At 45.5% G+C, this 24,561-nt stretch overlaps 1 protein-coding gene across 7 annotated transcripts in view; it reads right to left on the bottom strand.

Moving 5' to 3' along the window:
• LOC144163308 (multiple PDZ domain protein-like) overlaps positions 1–24,561 on the bottom strand; it is a 364,611-nt gene that overhangs the window by 3,437 nt on the left and 336,613 nt on the right. For all 7 annotated transcript variants that reach the window (XM_077694232.1, XM_077694236.1, XM_077694234.1 and 4 more), the window contains 7 exons: positions 17,707–17,810; positions 17,397–17,480; positions 13,402–13,528; positions 9,916–9,994; positions 6,363–6,393; positions 3,578–3,697; positions 2,063–2,229 (listed from right to left, as the gene is read on the bottom strand). In XM_077694232.1, the coding sequence (XP_077550358.1) occupies positions 2,063–2,229; positions 3,578–3,697; positions 6,363–6,393; positions 9,916–9,994; positions 13,402–13,528; positions 17,397–17,480; positions 17,707–17,810 (712 nt within the window). The remainder of the gene's footprint in view (positions 1–2,062; positions 2,230–3,577; positions 3,698–6,362; positions 6,394–9,915; positions 9,995–13,401; positions 13,529–17,396; positions 17,481–17,706; positions 17,811–24,561) is intronic.

The raw sequence follows: 24,561 nt of genomic DNA on the forward strand, positions 1-24,561 counted from the left end.
CTCCTCCCGCTGCGCTGGTCTTCCTCCCTTTGTCAATAGAGCCGTCCGTCAATACGTGAATAATGGCTCCACACGTCCCGTCCAAGTGCTGCAGTACTAGTGTCCTCACCTATGCTACCGGGATAAATCGCTTCGAGTGAATACCAGGAATGGCTAATGGGCATGCAAAGCTCTCAAAACAACAAGGCTGTTCCGGATTGGACCGTTTCTTCCGCCATTATGGATAAAGAACGCTCAGAGTGTTGAGTGCCGCATGCACGAGCGACTGTCCGGGGAAACGTCCGGGCAGTGTTTTCCCAGCAGCAGGCTGCTCCAGACGGATTAACTACCGCATCATCCTGTATGACGCCCTCAAGCGGAGTGGAGGAAACTGAGACTCGTCGAGGTCCTTGTTATTTGGTGCCGCTTGGGAAACACCAAGGAAATTCCGTGAAGGTCTCCCAGGCACTCTTACCGTGTACTCTATCAGCTACTGTTGGGGCAGCTGGTAAAGTACACGACTTGGGATGAGCGCCGAGTGGAGCCGAAGCCTCGATGACGGGAAACCTCTTGTGTGAGCTTTAAGGCGAAACTTTCTTGGTTTCATGGATGGGGATGTTGTTATCAAAAACGCAATGCACGAAAGCCAACTTTACACAATGGCAAGACCCCAAATGATGATGGTGATGATGATGATGACACGAGAAAACACGCTTCCCGTGGCCTAACTCGAATCTAGGTCTCTCTCATTATGAAGACTACGTCTACAGGATCGGCAATCCGACATGGTCGAAGCAGGTTGGATTTTAAAGCGAATTTGAGCACTTCACTTTGAACGACGCTGAAGGGTAGCGGGCGCTCACCTTTCTGGTGGGGGATGCGTTTGCTGTCGTCTGAGCTTCGACTTGTACTCGCAGGCAGTTTTCCCTTTGATCGTTGACTCTTGGACTTTGACTCTCAGGTCATTCGCCCATTTATAGTTGACGCTTTGACTTTGATTGCTGGGGCTCTAACTTTGGCACTTCGCCTATTGACCTCCGCAGGCAAGAAAGCTTCGTGTCTCAACCATCGCTATCGTTAGACAGAGGGGATTTGAATTTTTTCCCGTGTCCACGGGAGTAATCTTGTATCGCAGAGACTCCGGAAGGGGGCCACGCAGGGCTTCCCACCCCTGGTATTGTCACCATTAACCTAGCAATAGCTTTAAACAAACAAAAACAGATTGTAGTGGTGTAAAGCGCGAGACTCAATACGACTGATGGAACAAACACATGTCGTTCATAAGCTTTATCATCACGTGTCACTTCACGATGATTTCTTTGACCCGCCTCCCGTGATTTTTCTACTCCGCGACCATCACGACGAAGTTAAACGTTTAAGGTGCTACTCATCTGCTCTTGGGCGGTTTTCAATTCCACGTTGCATAGTCGAATGAAATAATCTTCCATCTCGTATCGCCCCTCAAAAAGGCAACACAAAATTCGAGGAACTAATGAAAGAGCTAACCTAACATATGCTCTCGTTTTGTGTTTTTTTGTTATCCTTCTTTCAAAACGTGCACTAAAATTTTCTTTGCTCTGTATTTTCTTTTTTGTTATTGTTGGGCTGCTAGATTGAACACTATGTTCGAGTTTGAATTTGAATCATTTGTATCATATTTCTCTCCTTTTTTCATTTCTATTATGTATTGCATTTTGCATTATCCCCTTTTTCAAGCTTACAGTGTGTATTTATTTGCGTTTTCAGTTTGAATGTTCCTGTTTTGTTTTGTTTTATTTCTTTACCCTTACTTTTATTGTGCCAATACAATACGTGTTATAATCTAACACCACTATGTAAGGGAGTACATTTTGGAGTACCCCGTCACGTACATTTTGGGGTATTGTGAACAATGAAAACACATAAATGTGCGGAGAAAGACGCGTTTCAGCATGCGTTTTTCGCGCCCCAAAACCGGTTTGCAGAGACAGAAAAAACGCTCCAAGAAACGCGTCGCTCACCGCACGTGTGTTCCGCACTTCAGTCATTTTGCCAGAACGTACGACCCGCCTGCAAAAGGCTGGCGGAGAAGAGTCCCACGTACCTGGGCCTCTGTATTTGTAGCTTCTCCTTGTTGTTTCCCGTGTACGACGACCAGGTAGAAGTGCGCGTGCGCAGAGACTGCTGCGCCTTCTTGCGGGCCCACTCCTGGATGGCCGTGGACAAGCTGGGGACGCGGCCAAGCAGCAGCACGATGGCGCCGTCCAGGTTCTGCGTCAACGCATGGCGGGAGACGCGCCTTCAGTGTTACCCTATAAAATCACTCCAGGTTGGTTGGTGTCGTGTAAGGTTAAGGCGGATGAAAGAAATACGTGCGCCCCCATAGGTGTTTCGGTTGGGACTAGGTGGTATTTCCCTCTCATGCTACGATGTTCTTACTGGTGACAAGTAAACGAGAGAGCTACTCGAACAAACGCTAAGCGGCTGATCAGCTGTCGTGTTGGATCGTGTTGGATCCCGAAGTCAGGACGCCTCCCACCGGTCGGGTGCCCTAATACCGGCACCTAGAATCCGACCAATAAATTTTATTCGTCATCCTCATCATACTAGGACAAATTTAGGTAACACAGTTGAGCTTATTTCTTTTTATATCGCCTATCACGTTTTGTCTTGCATTTCAATTAGGGATGCTCTCCGTTTGTGTGATAGGATTGAGGAGGATTACGGTGGTAATTTATAGAAATAATTTTGGCAGAGCAGCCTTATAGTGTACGCATGATACCGTTGCGCAAACTTTATACGTTGAGAGGACATTTTAGGAAATGCTGTTTTTTTTTTCATAAGCTAGCCCTTCGTAAACTATGCGGAGGTGTTTTATAAGTATACGACGCGTCCCGCTTTTATTATGGCCACCATCTCGCTTTTATTATAGGCGCCGCGAGATACATTTTCGCTTTGCGCTCTCCTCGCGCGTAGCGAAATGTGCTACTCAGTTTACGGGTTGAGCGAGGATAGCTTCTGAATGTCCCGGAAGGGCGCTCAAAGAGGTCTCGGCGAGCGCCTGAGACACCCTTGGTACAAGACGCCGTGTCCTGCAAATCTTTTTATAGCGCGGAGAAACGTTACACTCATGAACGTTTAAAAGTAACAGCCTTGCATTTACCTCTCTTAATCTTAGTATAGAAGGCTTAGCCTTTCCTACGGAATCTTCCCAGAAGGCAATGATATCGTACAGCGAAGCTCCACCCACCAATTCTCTTCGTGTATCTGGTGTTTATCGGACCACGTACGTTTTACGGTATACGCACAATGGGATTCAGTACCAGCCAATAGCAGCCTCGTACTTTGTGACGACATTTTTTTCATGCTTACTGCGTGAACTTCAAAAAGCGAAAGTAAAGCGAACTAAAGATAAGATAGGTTTCTGCACGCATTAGTGGTTGTTTTGTTGTGTGTAGACACGTAATATCTCTCTGTGATGCTCATTATTTCATAATATGAACACTCCGCTGTTACAATATTCACATTAAAAAGTAATGTTTAGGAGGCTTTTAAAGGTTACCACATATGCGAGGTTCAAAACTCCCGCGCGAACTGCGAGAATGTTCCCTGCCCTTACGTGGATCATCTGCGCGACGTCCTTCTGGTTGCTCTCCCGTACGTTCTGGCCGTTGATCTCCAGTATCTGGTCCCCCTGCATAATCCTTCGGCCATGGCGGGCAGCGATGCTCCCCGGTTGCTGAATCAAGACAAGAAAATACAACTGTATCCATTTGGAAATCAAGCTTAAGCTGCTGGGTCAAGTTCCAATGTGCCTTTTAGGCGGCTTCGTTGCCGCCTTCGCGGACAGTCCGCAATGTTAAAAGATCATGCAGACAAAATACCGGTTTGTTGTATAGTGCCCCCAGTGATTTTCCGGCAGTAAACAATGCTTTGTTCACTGAGAAATGAGTCGGTTTAAGTAAAAATTTTGATTCGCCCGCCAAATCGTGTGTTTCGTGACGTCTGCGATGACGTAACCAAAACAGGTCTTTAAGCGAACGTTAGTACGCTGTTCAGTCTGGGTCGGAATGCGGAACGCCTTGCCTACCGCCAGTCCTCCAAGATGGCGCCTCCATAATGCGGAGGACCGCTGTCCGCCCTCACTTTGTTTCTGACTGTATTTGCACCTGGCTTGTTTTGTTGCGGTGGAAGTAATCGTTTCATGAAACATGGGGTATTTTCGACAAAAGGGGTCATGTAAGACAACGTCGCTTATGCAAATCGGCCAGTGTCGTGTGAGGCGACCCCAAAGCGCCGGTCTGCTGGGCAGCTATAACAACCATAGTGCTCGCAGTACCAACAGCAGTATGCACTTGTGATTCTAGGTTTACGCGCACTTTCATAACTCGCATTGTTCACCCCATCATTCATACTGCTATAAAATGAATATGCATTACATTTAAGCAAAAATAGCTAGTTCTGCAATCTTATAAGCCCTGCCTAACTTGCATTTGCTTTAGACGGCCTCAACCAATCGCACAGGTGCCCATAATACGTTATAAATTCTAGTGGGGGAAATGAGCTAGTGGGTGGCAGGACCATTCACTTTCAGCCTAATTATATAGCTTATTTCAGTGAAGTTTGCGTTAAAAGTGGTGTACGTATTATTCTAACGAGGAAATCTAGCGAATCAACCAAACTTGCATTTTGTCTGCATGGTCCCTTTAAGCCCCGTTCCAATTCGAACGAAGTCATCAACCGAGACAAGGCCGCGGAGACAGCATCGAAGTCAGCAACGATACAGGCTACCTTCCTGTCTAACTAATAAGTGAGCCACCTTTTTACGTAATACTGTTGTTACAAGCGAACTTGTCCTTTTATTGAAATATTTTGCATAATTTCCTAGTGGTTAAGATATGCTTTTGTTTAATTTTTAAATCACGTAATGTTTACATTAATAGCGGTTATATTATTTACAAAACCTGCGGCTTGCGTTTGTCAAAATCTCTGCTACGAGGTTGCCGTTTGTGTTGGTGACCGCTTCCCCGTTCGAATTCTTCTTTTTCTAGACGTCTAATTAAACTGCTTCGTAAGCTGTCTACCAAGCCGCCTGCTAATTGGAATGCAGCCCATGTCACTCATTCTGAAACCGTAAATATGGGAAAAAAAGTTCGCCTTCGTTAGGCAGGTTAATCTACCTGCATCTTAGTTTTTGGAAACCAAATGCTTTTTTTTCTGACGCGACATTGTTGTTCGTTGGTAACATTGCACCAGTGTTGTTGCACATAGCATTACGCTGCTTTCAAAGGAGCTCAGCAACTCCTACATTAGTACCCTTGCACTAACGCAGATTAATCAAAAGTAGTTTGTACATGGCGATAAACAAAGCGACATTTTACCAACAAGGTGTTTGTTTAGATAAGCTCATTTAGTAATACTCTGCCACGTTTGTGGCGTCACCAGTTTGTGCCCATTTTGCTGAAAAAGTGCGCAGTGGCTAAAGGCTCCGACGAGCCACGCGTAGTTTGCCGTGCTTTGTGTGCACTTCAATGGCAATGTAATTAGATGAGAGTTAACCCACTTACTGTTTTGAATGCTACGCAGCACCAATACCTATGTTAGGTGCCCGGCGGTGAAAGTCCTGAATTATATTTAGTGGGACGGGTGATGTGGAATGTAATGGCGGGAAGAGAGGCGCACATCAATGTGGGCGTTGCCAGAAGTTACAGCTAGGCTTTTATAAGCCGAAGCTACATCTGCGCCGTGAGGCGCAGCGTATTGAAGGCCTGGGAATTAGTTTAGATCACGTGAGGATCTTCACGGGCTCTGAAATTTCGACAAATGGCTGTGTTCCGCGCCTTTATTAAAGCAAAATACGACCTCGATAGAGCATAGCGCGACTTGTAACGTTGTATTGTTCGTCAGTGGTCTGCCTATTTCATTGTTCTTTCGTCGTCGGGAATATTACACAAGAGTTTGTGAGGGACTCTGAGGCGGCTTTTACTGTAAGCGCACGAGCGCACGCAAGCGCGCAGGCGTAAATCTCAAGAAAAGACCATATTCTAGCATGACTAGCATATACATTACCTGTTCTGCTTAATACTTGCGAACACAAAGGTGTTAATATTGGAAGTGTTACCCGGAAACAGTTGGTGGAATGCTTTTCAGACAACACGTTGTGAATAAATCTGTTGTACTCGTGTTTTTAATCCTGCTTCAGTGTCTTTTTTTATATATGAGCGCAACAGTTCATGCTACTTTTTTTTCTCGCAAGTCCTTAAGCGTTAAATAGGCCATTCATGAAGTGCTTATTATTGTAAACACGCTGCCGTCTGCAAGGGTAGTCAGGCACCCTTTTCACCTTTAACCCCAACCTTGTATTGAAAAACTAACCATTTGATTTGATTTGATATGATACTTACAATGTATGTTATGAAGACCCCGCGTCCGTTGCTGCAGAAGGTTATAAAATAGAAAATAAGAAACATTAGAAAAAAAAAGAGACAAATGAGTAGGGAACGCATGCAAGCTGAAAGGCAGAGGAAACAAACAGGACATCTCGGTGTTTATTCAATTAGCTGTATGAATGTTCATTTGAAGTTTAGCCAGTGAACATTTTGGGCCTATCGCCCTCATTGTTTTCGGCTGTGCACTAAAGAATGTAAAATAAATTAATGCGAAATTCTCATTCTGGCCATTGGCCCTCTGATAAAATAAGATTCATACACAACAAAAAAGAGGTAGAAATTTATGTTTTCTTTTAAGGAATCGGGAGGGTTCCCTTCCAAAAAAATACTGGATGCAGTCAGAAAGGTAGTGAATGATAATAGTATTTATATTTGGTGGTACGATAGGTTGCTTTTAATTTGCCTACGAATGCGGCGAATTTGCGAAACACGTCAAGTACCCCACGAAAGCTGGTGTCCAGGTGGCATATTAAGCATTAAAAAAATGGCAGCATCTCCACTCCGTGTATGATGGCGAGGGTGCGGAGTACGGGGACTCGAAATGACATCCAAGTTGCGCCCCGAGTGAGATCCGATTTGCGCCCCGACCGTCATTCGATTTGAGCCGTGAGTTGCACCTTGAATATTCCCTAAATGAAACTGCAACTCACGGCTAAAATAAAAAATCGCTTGATTTTCGCTTGATGGTGGGGTGCGCACAGATGGACGCGGACGGACATTGGGAGGTCCCAAGGTACTCCGCACCGTTAATGGGTGAGGGAGTAAGCCGTTTGACTCTCGGGTACTAACTCACGCTCGTAGCCCAATGGGTACGATGACTGACACTAACTCTGTCTGGTCTACCAGTCACAGGCTCCAATCCTGCCGGTGCCTGTGGGATTTTTCGCTATTGTAAATGCTATGTGCATGGATGCGGAAGGACATCATGCGGTCCTAAGGTACTCCGCACCTAAAAAAAAAAAAAAAACAGTACAAATTAACGTGAAAAATTCCAATTATCGGTTGTAGAGGGCTGGAAAAGGCCAGAGTGAGTGGAATAGCGCCAGACATCTACCAATGCAGTGTCCCGCAGCTCCGGCTCTCACAGATAACACGCGAAAGCGTTCTATTGACGCCCCATTTCGATTTTACCGTCCTGAATACAGTGCAAGATAAGGCTACGTCACTCCTTTCAGTAGTCTGCGTATGGTATTGGCACTGGCATTCGAGCAGATCTGTCTAGTCTCCTTTCACGTCCGCCTTTCCCTTTGGGCTGTCGTGTTGCTCCCAATGACTGCTTCAGTGGCTTTTTTGTAGTTGGTGCTGTCTAACAAAACGAGAAAAGAGAATTCGGGCAAGTGTTGAAATTGACTCCTATCTAGACGGTTAACGCTTCTACAATTGCTTTGTCACTCAACACACCCTTTGTGCACCTACTATTCATAGCGCAGGAACATTGATCTGATTCTGATTGTGGGGTTTAACGCGCCGACGCAACGCAGGCGATGAGGCGCGCCGTAGTGGAGGGCTCCGGATTAATTTTGACCACCTGGGGATCTTTATCGTGCGCCGAAATCTCGTACACACGGGCGTTTTTGCTTTTCGCCTCCATCAGAAAAGCGGCCGCCGCGGCCGGGAATCGAACCCGCGACCTCGTGCTCAGCAGCGCAACGCCTTAGCCGCAGGAACATTGACCGAGGCCGGGAACGCCTCGCAGTTCTGAATTACGTGGTGGATCGAAGTTCTGAGTGCGTTATCTAGACCTTCCAGGACTTCACCGATTAGACTCGTTTCCGATGTCCGCATAAAATTAGAGAGAATAGAGATTCGTTAAGCACTGCAGGAGACTGGATTGGACGACCATGATTTTTCGTACAAGCACACGAGGTCCCATTGCGGTTTCTAACCCCGGGACCTACTCTTGTATACCGACCTCAGAGTTACTCGATTTAGGAGTTGCGAAACTTCCCATAGGCGCCATGCATCACAAACAACCCTAAGAGTGGTCCACTGTTTTGGATCTTCCCGTACAGTGGCATCATCTGTTGGTGACAAAATAAACTATACTACATCGTGCGCCGCTCGATGACCTGGGCGAAAAAGGTATTGGTGCTTACGTAAATTTGTAGCGCCGAAGAAGCACAACGTGCTCAACCACGCAAGTTTTTATACGCATTCAAACTAAAGTAGTAAAAAAATGCAGCCTTGTGGTCAGCGAGATGCGTTATCACCTGCGCATTGTCGTGTGCTGCACGTCATCTGCGGTCTTCCGGCGGCAAATAAAGAGTGAAAAATTCTCTTCGACGGCTTTACGCAAGCTTGAAAAGATTATTTAGAGCCACTCGATCAGCTACTGGATTAGTTTGGGCATACAGTGGATGGAGGCTAAGCGACAACTACAAATTGAGTACTTCAGGTTGGACCTGTGTTGTGCCGGAGTGCTCGCCCATGTGCCAATCGGTCGAGGCGGTTGTGCAGACGCAGAAACACTCACAACAGAAAGCCGCAGTTAAGGAAGCAATGATTAACTTAGGAAAGTACAAAATAAAGAATTATCCACCTTTGAACAAAATTTAACGTTAAATGGTCAGTTTAAATAATTAGTTTGTTTTTTGGATAGTGCGTGCAGTAGCCGTGGTGGCGCCACCGTACGCACGATCCAAAGCAGGGGGGTCCAGGTGCGGGCCGGCGGAGTTTCGCAACTGCCCACATCGAAGAGCTCTGTACCGACCTATGTTACACAAACCATTGCGCTTTTGAAATAAACTTTGAACTTTGAAAGTTTGGAGCGGCTAATGGACAGTTATTTCTGAAACGCATATTGACAAGCAGTTTCCGCACATCGTACACTGTAGCAGAGTAACAATGAGCAGCTTTACGACGGCGGCGACATTTAAAGTAATGAAGGATGTTGGAAAGAACATACGGCAGAAAAAGAATCAAGCAGAAGGCAGGGACTCAGTGCTAACTCGAAGTTGAAGGAAGTGTTTTGTTGTTACTCAGTACTGAGACCACTGTAGTAAACAGGCACAAACACGACGCCCTCACAACTGACTTCGAAAAAAAAAGTTATGTGTACATAATGGGGAGGGAGCAGAATGTACTATCGTAACTTATGCTGCATCTTAATGGCATGATAGAGATGTAGTTTGAAGTGCTTTTTTTAATTTTTTTGTTTCATGTTTGTACTGCTGGTCATATTCGCGTTCATTAGTCCTAAGACTAATGAATGCGGATACGACTACCAGTACAAACATGAAACAAAAAAAATAAAAAAGCACTTAAAACTACGTCTCTATCATGCCATTAAGATGCAGCATAAGTTACGATAGTACATTCTGCCCCCTCCCCATTATGTACACATAACTTTTTTTTTTCGAAGTCAGTTGTGAGGGCGTCATGTTTGTGCCTTTCTTTTTCCCATTTACTTATTCACTGTTCTGCTTTCTTCGGTAGTGTACTACCGACGAACCCATGCTTCAATGATAGTTTTAAAGGTAGCCCATGACAGCAAAAGTTTCCGACGTACGTTCGCTGTATGAAGCTGATGCCCATGCGGTCTTTGATGCTCGCTTTCCGCATCTCCACCGTGATAAACTTCGAAGGCTCTGGTGAGAAGAAAACAGAACAAAAAATGATAACTTATAAAATGATGCTTGCTGGAAACATTCTTTTTCAGGGGAAAATGTCGAGAAATGTGTATCTGCAAACGATGGGGAAATGAACTCGGTTGAGTAGTTTAATTGCGGCATTACTTGCGCTATCATTTGATATCGCGAAAGTGTTGTAACCCTTGTGTGAGAAATATTATTCTTCACTCTTATAACATGATTGTAAAATTTTGTCGCGACACTTCAGTATACTTTCGAGCTTTAAAGGCAAAAGCCAGGCGTACTATACTGACGGGAAACTTTTATATACACACCTAACCATCCACACACAACACCCACGCTATTTTACCACCCCTAATCTACCTTGATCTGTAATGTTCCACTTATTCCACTTAAATTCACCTTAGTCCATCTTAGTGCAGTATAATCTATCTAATATACTTTATTACACCCTATTTCCCATTTTAATTTACCTTTATTCACTTTATTCCACCTGAACTCACCCTAATCCACCTTAATCTACATTAATTCTAACAATAACTTACTTTAATCAAAAGTGATTCCCCTAATCTTTTTTTATATTCTCAATCAATTTCAGCCCCCTGTTTATCTTAATACACCTTAAATTCTACCTTTTACTGCGTTAATTCTTATCCACCTTAACTCATTTTAATTGCCCCGATTCCGCCTAAGCCACCTGAACTCACCTCAAGTCATCTCAGTCAGGGTTATCTCCTTTAATGCGATGTAGTGCACCGTAATCATCCCTTACAAATATTTGCCATCAATCACTAACCAATCATTAATTAATTTAAATCTACCGCAAATCATCTCAATTCGCCTTAATCTACCTTACACCGTTTTATTATACCTTAACCTCACCTTTATCCTCATCACTAGCCGTTACATTCAATAAATAATCAATTAATATTTACTCTGGTAATCATTAAAAACCTCTTTTACACAGCTGGCGTGCTTTGTTCTACTTCTGGCCTTCCTTGGGTTCTTGTACCGTTCATGTAGACGGCGGGGTCATTCAAGGTGAACTTCCAATGAGTCATTGAGGGCTTTCGCTTTTATCAACGCAAAATTACGAAAAGAAAGAAAGAAAGAAAGAAAGAAAGGAAGGAAGGAAGGAAGGAAGGAAGGAAGGAAGGAAGGAAGGAAGGAAGGAAGGAAGGAAGGAAGGAAAGTAAACAAAAGGCAGGAATGGCAACCAGGCTGTGGCCTAGTTTGCTATCCTACACGTGGGAAAGGGGGAACAATGGGAATAAAGATGAAAACAGTAAAAGAAGGGGAAAGTAAGGACAGAGCGTAAAGAGGTGTGGCCAGCGTTACGACACTTTGGAAGATGGAGTTCATTGATTTCATAGAGAGTAGTATTTTGATTACGAAAGTAATTTGAAACATCGGAACAGTCTAGATGAAGGAATTACTTTTTATCGTTTTGAATTAAAACAAATAATTTAGCAGACAATAGAGAGTCTTAGCTTGCTGTGTGGACCATGTGTATCGTCTGTACTGTGCGTACGGGAACCGACTGGGCATGTGCAGTGGATTAGTTGCGCTGACGGGGGAGGGGGCTCCTGCTTCGCTTTGCGGGCGAATTCATTCTGGTGAGGGGTGGCCCTCCTCACCGCGCCCGCGCGCGCAGGCGCAGTCGGGTCTCGGAACACACGGCACACACCGTACACACGGTGTAGTTTTGGCATACCGTGCGGCATCTCTGGATTGCACATGAGACGCGCGAGAACTCTTGTCAAGTGAGCGGGAGTTTCGACTGAAGCAAGCATTACACTAAAGCTACACAGAGTTGAGAGGTCGTGACGCACAAGAATAATAAAAACGAATTGCCATCCTATTTGATGCTAACGCGTAGCAAAAGTGAGAACTCTGTGGGGCTGACGTATTTTCGTAGACGAATGCAGAAACTTGGAAGAGAAAGGCAAATATTTTTCTCCTGTATGTTAGCAAGAAAGTTGAGGCATAACAGTTTAACAGCTTTACACGCGATAGTTTGATGATATCGAGTGCTCGACTGTAATATTGTTCCGGTCTCGTGCCAACGCTATAAGGCTGATGTGATGTCGGCAGTGAAGGAACACTTTGTCGGATGAAAACGTAAAGTTGCCATCTGAACGCTTTAGCATTTGCGGATAATTGGTGAGCTTCCGCCGACTCCCTGCTTGGCGTGAGCAGACGGTTTTATTTCAAGTTTTTCTGCGTATGCAGTCGAGCTCAAAGTAGTTTGGTGGTAAATGTTAACAGTCGATGATGATGATTGTGTTTAATGGCGCAAGGGCTTCGAGTCCAAATGGCGCCAAAAAATAAGTGTGTTGTGTCTCAGGAGAGTTATACGCTGCATGCTTTCGTTAAAAGATGGTTATGTAAAATTGGTGTATAGGGCCAATGATTTTCAGTAAAAAGTGAATAAAACTACTTCATAGCGTAGAAAAAGATTTGGGCTAAAAATCAGAGTGCCTCGGGGAGAGTTTTTGCGTAGCAAAAAAAGCATGACGCCCCCGGGTATCACGGAAATGTACCTCAGCAGTGTCCTCATTACTGACGTACAAGCTGGGGTCATGTGCGATAAGAAATTTTCTTTAAAAAATCAACCTCAGCCAGGTAGTCTAAAACCTTTTTGTAAATGATTATTCCTTCATCAGAGAGCAAGTGTGCCCAGTGTAGTGGTGTGTTTTGTGTCTACAGATTAGCGAAGTGTCTCTGCCTTTGTGTTTCGAGTACCCTACATTCGACTAGGATATGGAGTACAGAGAGAAATCCTCCACATTTATCACATCTTGGCCATGGTGTTGCGTTCAAAAGGTATCCATGCGGGCTATGTGTGTGCCCTATTCCTAAACGACAAAGAGCAACTTCTACAGATCTGTCTACTTTTTATGTTAGGTGTCTGCCTATGTGTGGTTTAATTGCGTGAAGTTTGTTTTCTGTCTGCGCGTCCCAGTGTTTCTGCCAGAGTTAACAGTTACAGGAGTTAGCAAATGTTAACAGTTAATCATCTTATTAAGTGAGCTACCATGCCACTGTTCGTGAGTTCCTAATAAGTGGAGCCGGTACAAGCGGAAAAAAATTAACATAACGGGGTATGCAGTATCGAACAAACAAGCACCACGGTTGCGATGTAAACGTACTTTCCCCAGAAGGCACTCTGAGGAGCGTCAGAGGAGCGTCAGAGCCAGCTGGGCACTGGGACGTTTAAGTCTCGCGTTGTTCTGGCGCGCCCTGTAGTGATTCTTACTTTTTATGCACTCGTCTTTCACGCGTGGTATTTTGTGAACGCACCCTACGGCCTTCGAATATCTTTACGCCAGTAAAATACACGTGCCACTCCTTCAGCTGTGGTAGTTTTGTCGTTTCGTTAAGAGCAAATCATAGATACTCACTTTCCGTGGTGGTGAATAGCGTCTGCGGGTTCTCGCGCAGCACCATAAGGCGGACGGGCGACGGGGCTTCTCTGAGTGCTCGCACGGCGTCCGTTGAACACACGTCTCGTAGGGAGAGTTCGTTGACCTGCGGGTGATTGTACGAAGAAGCGCATTGTTTGCTGGAAAGCACCGAAATGTGGCGACTTCGATCCCTGCACTGCGTGCAGCTAATGAAAGGCAATCTAAATTTTATTGTCATTGGGTCTCTGGTCCAGTTTGTCCAACGCTTGAATCATCTGGGACTAACATATTTACAGGCACTCCTGTCTAAAGTCTTGCGGCAAACATGCTGCCGTGGAACTCGTCTGGTAAAACTAGCTCTTCAGTCGTTTTGCTCATCGTTTTTGTGAGCCCGTACTATGTCGTATATATATTAGGACCCTGCAACTATGACAAGCAACGTAATGTCTTAACAATACCTCGAGTAATCTAATATCTCCGACAGCCTGAAGTCGCTTGCGGTCGGATAAGCCTTGCGCTGTAAGCGCGAGGTTGCAGACTCTGTTTCTTGGAATGGCGGCTGTTTCCCTAAATGAGACGAACAAAGACATGCTTCTTATTCGTAGGAGATTTTGAAGTGGGTTGTAGTGCATCAGTTTATCTAAATTATTCGAAATTTTTTACTCTGGCACGCCTCAAAACCCAAGAGCGGCAGCAGCACGTGAAGCGTCCCTCTGAAGTCATTTTTTGAGGGTCTGAAAAACGTATTGACAAAGATGATGATTTTTCTATGCTAATGGCGCAAGGTAAAAAATTGGCCGCGTATCTGCTCCTTTCGTTGCAAATGTCCTCAAAAGACGATAGTCTTTATCGACTTTTGCCTAGTAAATGCCTCCCTTCGATTTACCGCTCACCTCTCATGTTGTTCCTCTTACGTTGCGCTCCTCCCAAGGTAAAGACACCAAAGGTTTGCTTAAATAATTTTAAAATTCCCGCGTTCCACTCCTCCAAACCGGGTGTCTCGATGCCAACGCTGCCGTACGGCGAAGACGCGCGTTCTTCGAGGCGCCCTACTTCAACGTTTATAGAACCGCCTTTCCCTACTGCACGTGCGTTGCAAGCAGAACGTGAAACCTATCTAGTGGAACCTTTCGTAACTGTTGCCGGTTGATTTCTTAAAATGGCGCCAGAAGCTATAGTGGCGCGGGCGACAGCAGGCGACGGCGGGGTGAATTTTTTTTCTGCAGTTGATGGAGTATTTAATTTCGCAAATGTCAAGCATGTATGATTTTTTTATAAAGGAACACTGCAAATATCACTTCTGTAATAATTTGTTGTCTTATATTTGCGTAATGTCTTGTTCTTCTTCAACAATTTTGACAGTATGAACATTACACCGGACTTAGACGGGTAGATTTAGCTGTGACTGTATAAGACTATTGCGCAGGCATTGTTTTGCTTTGGCCGGGTGGCTGAATCGAGTCACAGACAGACAGATGGACAGACAGACAGACATACAGACATACAGACAGACCAAAATTTCTGGGTTTAAGGAGCCCAAGAAAGTCTATCGTCTTAAAAAAAAACGTTTTAACTTGAGCCCGTTTAACCACGTCACTTTTTTTTTTTCACACACAGTCGCATTCATCACGAACATGTGGTGGCAGAACATAAACACAGCGCCTGTGAATGAAATAATTTGACAAGCATACCCAATAATATAACACAGGCATTATTTAGGCAGTTTATACATGTCAACTTTTTAAATTGGGAAATGAATCTTGGGCGCATTTTGGATAAAGTAGGAATAAAATACACAGGAAAGTTGCGCGGAAGGCTACAGGAGTGAACTAACGCAAGTTTTAACACCCAGACATGATCTAAATGAAACGAGAAGAACAGACAATCCCTCCCGGCTAAGACGCGGGTGAAAATGTATGAATTGTCTTCCTTGAACAACCCTCAAAGTAATCTCTTCTTGTTATTATAAAGCATGATGTGTACATGAATTGAAGCAAAAACGTTTCCGTCTGTAGGTATGGACGCACGAAACGCGACCTCAGTCGAAATCATCACCACAACCACCACCATCACCATCAGCATAATTACCCGTTTCTCGCTGCCAGGAGAAACAGAATGGCGAGAGAAACGTCAGTTATGGTTTGTCACGAAGGCAGCAGTTAAAGAGTACGGGACAGGACAAAAATAACACGATGTTTTATCGCTCTAGGGGAGTTGTATCGTCGTTCTTCTCCTCCTCATTCCCTACACTTGTTAGCGAGCAGCAGTTACAGGAGGAACGGTGCTGTCATATTCTACCTCTCGTCATAATCTACGCTTCTACCAATTCCTTCGAAAGAACCATGAACCCTGAATTTTCTTTCCCCTCACGTTTGGAATGAACAAGCTAGTATTAACGCAAGAAGATGATGATCTGCATGAATTTTTCCGCAGCTTTAAAGCTTACACGTTTTGACAGCCCAGCAGTAACGGGCAAAAAGCGTGGACAGTTACGAAAATTTCTCGGGAGGTTGCGGTAAATTACGCTGAATAAATTGTGGCAACTCTTCCCGCGTTGTGGCACTTACACCAGTGTCGCTATTCCCGATGTTGACTCATCGTACCGATCAGTTGAAAGCGACCCCGGGTTCAGATTTTTGCGGGACATCCGCAATTACGAACGATTTCTTCATTCTTCCTCTTCCTTTCAGGCGGGCAATTGCGCTATTTGAATAACAGGCGTTTCTAAGCCGAATACGAAATGCTGTGCAATTATCACACGCTTGCGTTGAGGTCGCTGGTTGTAGCATTAGTGGGAAGTTTTCAGGAGCCTCTCGGAGTTTCTTTAAAAGCGGTAGATGCACGCGCCTCTGGACGTGCTATTTTTCGATCTGCTTGTATTATACTGTAATGTTACGCATGTAAAACACATTGTCCGACTGGTCTGTTCTAACAAGTCGAAAAATGGTGTAAAAATGAGGGATGAGTAAAGAAGCTCTGAGCGGGAAAATAAAGGTGAATAGCAAGAAACAAGGTAACGACACGCGGGAACTATAGATAGCCATTCGTAGATTGCGCTGGAATCATCTACTGGGATCCTTGCTGGCAGTACAGGGCAGCCACTTCGTCAAGCTGCTTGAGACAACAGCCTTTTTGTTTGTCCCATCCTTTGTGGTAAGGAAAAAATAACGGTTTGATTTGATTAGACTACCAGCTATAGCCAGCACTTTCTTTCACATGTTGCTGCAGAACTGTTTCGCAATAGACTTCTCGGTGAATGGCTTAACCTTCATTTCTCTGATGTCATCCTTCACTCATAGCTAAATTGATTGTTGGCCTTCAAAAATAGTTTTACTTGCCCTATTTTCGCGCGTGTAAGCCGCTCCCGCATATAATACGCACCCTCACTTTCAGCCCACCGGAAAAGAAAAAAAATCCTCCCGTATTGCCCACAGAATTGATACAGGAAAGGCTACACCAAAGCTACTGCTCAAGCAACACATCACATACTATGTAGACAAAAAAGCGTAAATTTAACAAGTAGAATACACTGACTGCAAGGCGAAAGCCACAATTCACTAATAAAATTCAGTTGTTAGAGCGCGTTCGTCCTTGTTTTTCCTTCCTTGTCCTTGCATGTTTTGCAAAATTACGACCATGGAAGGCCTAGTCAGTGTTCCTGCGTAGAATATTCACGGCACATCGCGCATTGCCGTGAAGCTGCACTAAACAAAAAACCCCGCGTATTATCCCCCCACCCCCCTTACTTTCCCGTGAAATTTTCGCATCTTCTGTGCGGGTTGTACGCGCGAAAATACGGAAATATAAGGATTTACCAAGCCAGGTCAGTGAGCAAGTGGCAGAAAAAAGAGGAGATGTCCGAGCGGTGTTCCCCGAATCCGAAACGATTCCCTGATTCAGGCCTCGCCCTTCGGTTTTGAAAGAGGCGGGGGAGGTTTGAAAATTGGATAGGGGGAGGGGTTTATAACGTGAGGGCTAGACTGTATACGTACCGCCAGAATGACGTCACCCTTCTTGAGCCGTCCATCTTGGTACGCGACGCCGTCCCTGTGGACTTCACTGACGCAGATGGCTTCCTGGGAGATAACGGGCGACGAAACACTGGTCAGTGCCGTTTCAACACGTTATCGAGGTCACGTGACAGTCACACGGAAGTCACATGAGTAAGAGAACGTTAAGAACAGGGATGACTTTTACCAGCTAACAAAGATGACTATGATTGGTGCAGGGTCTTTTTTTATGCCACAGCGAGGAGATATCTTATTCAGGGCAGTAATTGTATGTTTGGCCATGAACACTCACCAAGTAAGTATCACTTCCTCCGGTGATACTTATTCCAAGCTCGTTCCGCTCTTTTCTGAGCACTATCGTGGTTTCCACGAAGTCTTGCACAGTACTGAGGGCAGCTGCGGTCACAAAAAATGAACAGCATTCAGTCACATAAAAATATTGCTCACAGTTTTGGCAAGTTACGTTTGTAAGGTATCCGTACACAGTATTCACGTATCTACACACAGTAAATACAGCAGATGTATCTACAACACAGGACAGCTTACAACGCATAAACATGGGTTATCAGACGCCAAGGGTGCCCCGTTGGGAGCCTTCGCTCACGCACACTCAGTGAAAGGCTTACAGATAGGTTGCTAGTAAAAAATTACGCGCAGTTGAAGTAACTGCGAATGAAAGAAAAACATACGGGCAGGACAATTTCGTTCGCCTAATTGTGTGGCCCACTCGACTGACCGCGTATGTGTAGTTTAAACGCCGCGTTTAGCTTGCGTCTACGTCGCACATATTTGCCGGGAATGTACAATAAAGAACACACTACATTTCGTGTGCACTACTACGTCTTTAGCCGAATTTAATTCTCTCCGGTCACAAATGCGCTGAAAACAAGAAGCGAAAAATTCTGGGCACATTGGTAATACATAAAAGACACTGCAACACTTTTCACATCTGATTTATGGATTGTAAGGTTTAACGCGCCGATGCAACGCAGGCGATGAGGCTCCGGATTGTGGAGGGCTCCGGATTAATTTGACCGCCTGGGGATCTTTAACGTGCGCCGAAATCTCGTACACACTGGCGTTTTTGCTTTTCGCCTCCATCAGGAAAGCGACCGCCGCGGCTAGAAGTCGAACCGCCGCGGCTAGAAATCGAACCGCCGTCCTTGTGCTCAGCAGCACAACGCCTTAGCCACTGAGCCACCGCGGCGGGTAACTAACACATCTAGTACTTAGGTTAAAGGTTCGCAAAGTACTGCAGCCAAAGCTAGCTACTCTATGCCCAACAGATAACTTAGAAACCTGCTCAAAGAATTTTCTCCATCTTTCCCGGTCTTGGTGTTCTTCTACCACTTGAACCACGTCCTCACAGTGGTCTAGGGGCTATTGGCCGGCTTTCCTTCAGTTGCAACAGTAAACGCATTGGACAGCCACTTTAAAAATAAAGCATTAAAAGCAAAGCAGAAATGGAAGGCAGATCTGCTGCGACGATAAGCTTCCGCAGTGCCGCTCGTGTGCTGGCAATAACTATAGCTTTCAAAATGCTCCCAGATGCGAAAGAAAGAGTGGAAGCGTTTATAGGAACTGTTGCAGAGCCCATTTAGGCCCTTTTAGCAAACAACACGTTCAGAAGGCGGGCTACTAAACGGTGCTGCCTCTACGGAATAAAGTATGACAGGAAGCAGCCGATACTGTTCCAAATACTGTTGGCACAAAGACGGCCATCCTGTCAGTTAATCCCTCATGATGCGCCCTTCGATAACATTTCGCCTGCATATTCCGTTCTTTGTTTTCAAATGAACAGTTAGTCAGCGCTTGTATCGTCTTTTCTTCCCTTTGTCCCGTGCATCGTGCTGTTTCGTTAAATGACGTACCAACTTGCCCAACTACAAACCCTGCTGCAATTCGTGCTGGTTTGCCAAGATCAGCTCGCGCCAATCCCATTATGCATGCTTACTATTTCTGGTTATAGTCTCTGACGGTACTAAAGAGGTAATAGCTCTAATTTTATGTAAGACTGACGACACAAAGAGGGGAGAAATGTGAAGAAAGATATCTTACACGATGAACGTCTCTGGCGTCCAGGCGAACCCCTAAACATTTCGTCAGCTTGGTAGGCCCATCACTGCGGCTGCGTTAGACTTTGGGAGTGGAGAAATCCGTACTGGCACGCGTGGTTTAAGAAGGTGGATTGCTTTCTAGTTTCTGATAAACGGGTCCGGTGACGCAGGTCGGCCCGTCCCTTCATTCGTCAGCCACGTTCTGAGGGGGACGGCGTCTCGGTGACGCAGTAGCTGGGCCGGCTAAAGCTAGCCAGCAACGCCAACCGGATCACGCACCGTCGTTTCACCGCGGAAGCGCCCACGGCCCCGTTCTCACGGCTCTCGCAGGGAGCTCTAAACTTAGATTCGCTTTTTCTCAGGGGGTCAGCACAGGTTGCGATGTTCTCACAAAACGTGGTGCCCACTGGTCGAAAGATATCGTCCTTGATTTCGTTTTTGATTTATCTGCGGGAGCACGCAACAAAGATTATTTCAATATTTAAATTTAGCCGAGCACAGCAATCTTGACGGAAAGGCCATGACCCCTATAACCCCGACAGTTTCCTAGACATCGGTGAAAAATAGCATGGAAGGCCAACAGATGGCGAAGGTGAGAACGTCGGTGAGAAACCATAATCTTTTTTTATCTTTATCTTGTACTAGATGAATTCAGTTTCGAACATAAGTTTTGTGATATAGCAAACATAGTTCTCTTTTTAAGTAAGAATGAATGAGCCACTGTGAAAAAAGACAAGAGCAACGTGATGTAATCATGGCGTAGATGATATAATTAGAGGGGGATGGTACAGCGGTTAGAGAAGAAAAAATGCGGGCACCATTCTTTTTAAACTGGTTCATCGTTTCACTGCGATAAAGCCTAATCACGAGTGAAACGATGGCCTACAGATATTATTTCACAGTAGAACACATTCCGCTTTCTTTTTCAATTATGAAGATGCAGTTAAAGAAATTAGGAGGACACCTAAGAACTTCTCACGATTAGATGAGCGCTAAAATAAAAGTGTCCCGTTGCCGAAATGGTATCCCGGTATTGTTGGCGCCGCGCGCTGCTACGGTCTCCACCTCCTGATGACGCCATGCAAATATGATACACAATAAAGATGTTTATCCTCCTCCTCCCCCTACGGTCTCGACCGTTCGTTACCGTTAAATATTTTCCCATTACCTACTGAGCTAAACTGCAACGAAATTTTTGTCCTTTAAAGGCACTATCTTCTGGTAGTATTACTGTAAAACGTGCTAAGTGCGAAATCTGGAGGCCCAAATATGCGTCGCTGCATTGCGGAGGAAGATAAAAATTGCTTTTTCCAAACGAAAACTGAAAAAGGGCGGCCATTACGAGCAACCGGAAGTGACGTTAGAGTCGAGAACCGAGTGGGCGCGGCCGGCATATTCTCCCGCGGGTTCCTGGGAGAAGACGGCGCGCATTCGATTGATCTCGGGTAGTTCGTTTATTCGAAAACGGAAAATAAGCATGCGCGAAAAAGGGTTGTGAAGTCGTTGCAACTCTAATTGGTACTGTGAGCGCCTGAGACGCGCCTAGAGACATCCGATAAAAGATTAATACAGATATCTCGAGTCGTCGTAGTGAAGCTAAGGGCTAAGAAATAGGCACACAAACAGCAGTTTTGAATGCTAGATGGGCGCTCGTACAGGGCATATTGACTTTACTAATCCAACCACCCTGCGTTTGTAAGAGAAGAAAACAAAAAAAAAAAGTTACCGTGGGAGGAAAGGGCCGAAACATTGCAGCTAACGTGCACGAATTCGATTTCAGCGCGTAATATCAAAGCTGATATTCAGAATTCTATCATTATTTTTGTTTACGCGGGAAGTTCTGTTCCTCTCAGCAAGGTGCCTGCGCCAAATCTTTAGATAAATAATAACGCCTACCCATATAAAACGTCATGCAGCGACGAAATCACTGCAATATCCTCGCTGGTGTCGTGAAATGGCCACCCTACCCCAGACTCAATGTTGACAATCTTCTTTTTACCGATTCTACCAAATGTAGACCATTTTTATCCTTTTTTTTCCTTACCGGTCAACGAAATGGTTTCAACAGCGACTTTTTGATTTTTGACAATGTGGTTTGGACTGAATCAATTCCTTGCAGCGCTAGGTGTAGCTGCCGTGGTTGTAGCTACCGCACGCGAAAACAGCGTATCGCCAGTATCCCCTCACGTCAGCCGTACTCGCGGATCGCGCATTTGTAGATTCTACCGGTGCCGACCTTGCACTGCGCCGCACATCTGCCATACTCGTTCGCGCCTCGACGGCCCGCGACAAGAGCATCTCGCGTCGCCCGTACTCGCCTATCGCGTACTCGTAGAGCCGCCCACCAGCGAGCGTGCAGTGCACCGTAGAGCTGCCGTACTCGCTCGCACGCCAACGCGCCGACCGTCCGCGCAAACCACGTATCGTCTTTCGCCAGCCGTACTCACGTCTCGCGTACTCGTAGAGTAAACCGAGGGCCTGCTGCCGCCGTCACGACCGCGAAATCAGCCATTGTGCAGCTGCCGTACTCACTCGCCGACGGGGTATCACCTCGCGTTGAGCAGCTCTGGCTCTCTTCGAATTTACTTTGTCTCGGAAACCCAGAGCTTCTTCAGCTTCTCGCATTCCGGACCCACGTGAAGGTCATTCTTCATGCAAGAGACGCGGACTTCGCTGTTCATTAGCGCGAGGCCGCAAGTAAATGGGCTACTGAGGAGAGAAGACGGGGTAACAGGAGTCCGGACTCTGACATCCCATCCGGAAGTCCGCCGCAGTGGCGACAAGTTGTGGCGACACTACGCTAGGTTTTAATAAAATTACCGCGAATGTGTGGGGTTTAAAATGAGGTCCCAAGAGAATTTACCGATGTATATCACACGCTGAAACAGAATTCAGGGCAGGTGAAGTTTCGTTGCAGTTGGTTTTTAAACTAAATAGGGCATGTCGTAATTCTATCCGGAGAAAAAGAACGTTCTTTGGCTATTAGGTGCAGAGCACTTTAGGCGCTCGCCTTGCCGTCGTAGCTCGCTCACTGGACCCAAGTAGAGCAACAGGCCATTCCGTTGTAGCGCGCTGTCGTCGCTTCGTACCCCAGCGGCATCGAAAGCCACACGGTTTGTATAGTCATAAGCGTTCGAAATTCGTGAACCGCTGGCGCTTGTATATCGCCCCGTTGTTTAGCGCAAAGAAAACTATGGGTACATTTGAGGTAAAATATACGTAATTAACCGGCAGCACCCGCATTCACAGGAATAGCCACAGGACAGCGCCTGTCCTGTGGTTATCCTTCTGTCTGTCCCGACTTTCGCGCTGTGATTAAGTATGAACACCTACCAACTCGCCAAACTTGCAACTGTCCCGCATTCATTTAGTTAGAAACGCTCGTTGGGTTGGTTTCTACGAAAGTAAGCGAAAAACGCTGCGGCGTGACAAAAAAAAAAAAAAATGGCGCGTTCGAAATGACTCAGAAAGGCTCCAGTTGCACCAGAAGAAAATGGCGAGTTTGAAGTGGCACGAAATAGCTCCAGCATACGAAATTAAAGCAAGCACAAAAAGAACGAAATTCCCGCTGGCGCAGTTTCAGGCAGGGGGCGCGCGAGCACGGCAGAGGCGGGAAATTTGAATTGCATGGGGTTGTAGCAGTGAGCGGATGAGGGTGGTACGGCCCATTATGGTGAATCACTGCCCTGCACTTCCTACAGCTTTCATATTGAGTGGAACAGCTTTATATATTTTTTATTTTGCTTCACCTCCTTACAAAAAATGCCAAAGGAAAGACAAAAAAAAAAGATTGAACTTTAACCCCGGTGACACTCCTGGTCTGCGAAGCGTTTAAATTACTAGTGAAAACAGTTTTACGAAATAAATGACAACTGGGTTTCAATTGCAATTTGAGAATACCTGATTTACGAGTGTATTGATCGGGGCGCAGTACAAAAGGGCTCAAGAAACAAAACACGGTGATTTCTAATTTTCGATTAAGCCTTCTTCTGAACAGTTAGCTGAATAAATCAAGGAATAAGTGCAGTTTATTCTTAGAAGACAAGCATAGGCTGTCTGTGGCCCGGCGGTTTTGTGGTGCGACTGGAATAGCTTGGGAGCGGCGGCTTTATGTTAGTTCTATGAAAACTTCAACTTATACTTGTTTATAATACCTTCTAAGATAAAACTTCTTACAGTTATGGATTCATTTGAGCTGTTTAATGTGATATAATTTGCTTCGGCATAATAATGACTGTAACACGAGTTGCAGCCGTTTTCGGTAATAAATGCACGCTTTCTGGCTGCAGATGAGAATTCCGAATTATTTATAACAACTCAAAAGTGAACTACCTAACTAGGACATGCAAATGAAACTCGGCGTATTGATAGCTTCGTCTGTGGCACCAATTGCGCTGTGATTTCTTTCAAGGATGCTCATATATATTCAGTTGAAAGCTGAAAAAAAAAAAAATTCGCGAGAAAGCTCGCTTTGCCGCAAAGCGTGTTTTGCTGAAAGACCTCGGCAAGAAGCGATCCCGACGAGTAAGCCCTATACAGCTTCGCCATAATATAAGTTGCTTCCCCTTCTCAGAAGTGCTTCGCAAACATTGATTGAGGTCTCGCGTGCTTTCCCCATAGAGCTCGTCACGAGAGGGGGCCCTCGAGTCTTGGTCGCATTGAATATGGCGTGCGATTCGCTGATCAGTCAAAGGAAAAAGACGGGCGGCAGGGTCCGTCCCTAAGGAGTACCGCCGCCGACGAGTTCGTGCGGTGCTACGGGCGCTCGCCGCTTCCGTGTAACGACGTCTCGAGACGAGGGGCGGGATGAGGACCGCGGAAGCACATTATTGAATCTCGATCGGGGGAATATTCCCTTGAAAAGCATTGCTCCTCACCGAGAAAGAGTTTGTGCCGAGATAATCGAACTCACTTATTGCTGGATCACTTTCCCCAAGGGTTCCTACCCAGTTTGTTATTCAACATTTAGTCAAAATTAAGCGCATGTGCAGCCTGTCCTAGTTTCTTGATGAGCAGTGCAAGGGTTTAAAGATGCAACTCATGTTGCTGCGCGGAAAATCTGTCTAAAGAATGCGCCTGCGGTGCTTAGA

The sequence above is a fragment of the Haemaphysalis longicornis genome, unplaced genomic scaffold (genome assembly GCF_048455015.1).
Source record: "Haemaphysalis longicornis isolate Haplotype H1 unplaced genomic scaffold, Haemaphysalis longicornis Haplotype H1 scaffold_12, whole genome shotgun sequence".
Classification (NCBI taxonomy): Eukaryota; Metazoa; Arthropoda; class Arachnida; order Ixodida; family Ixodidae; genus Haemaphysalis; species Haemaphysalis longicornis.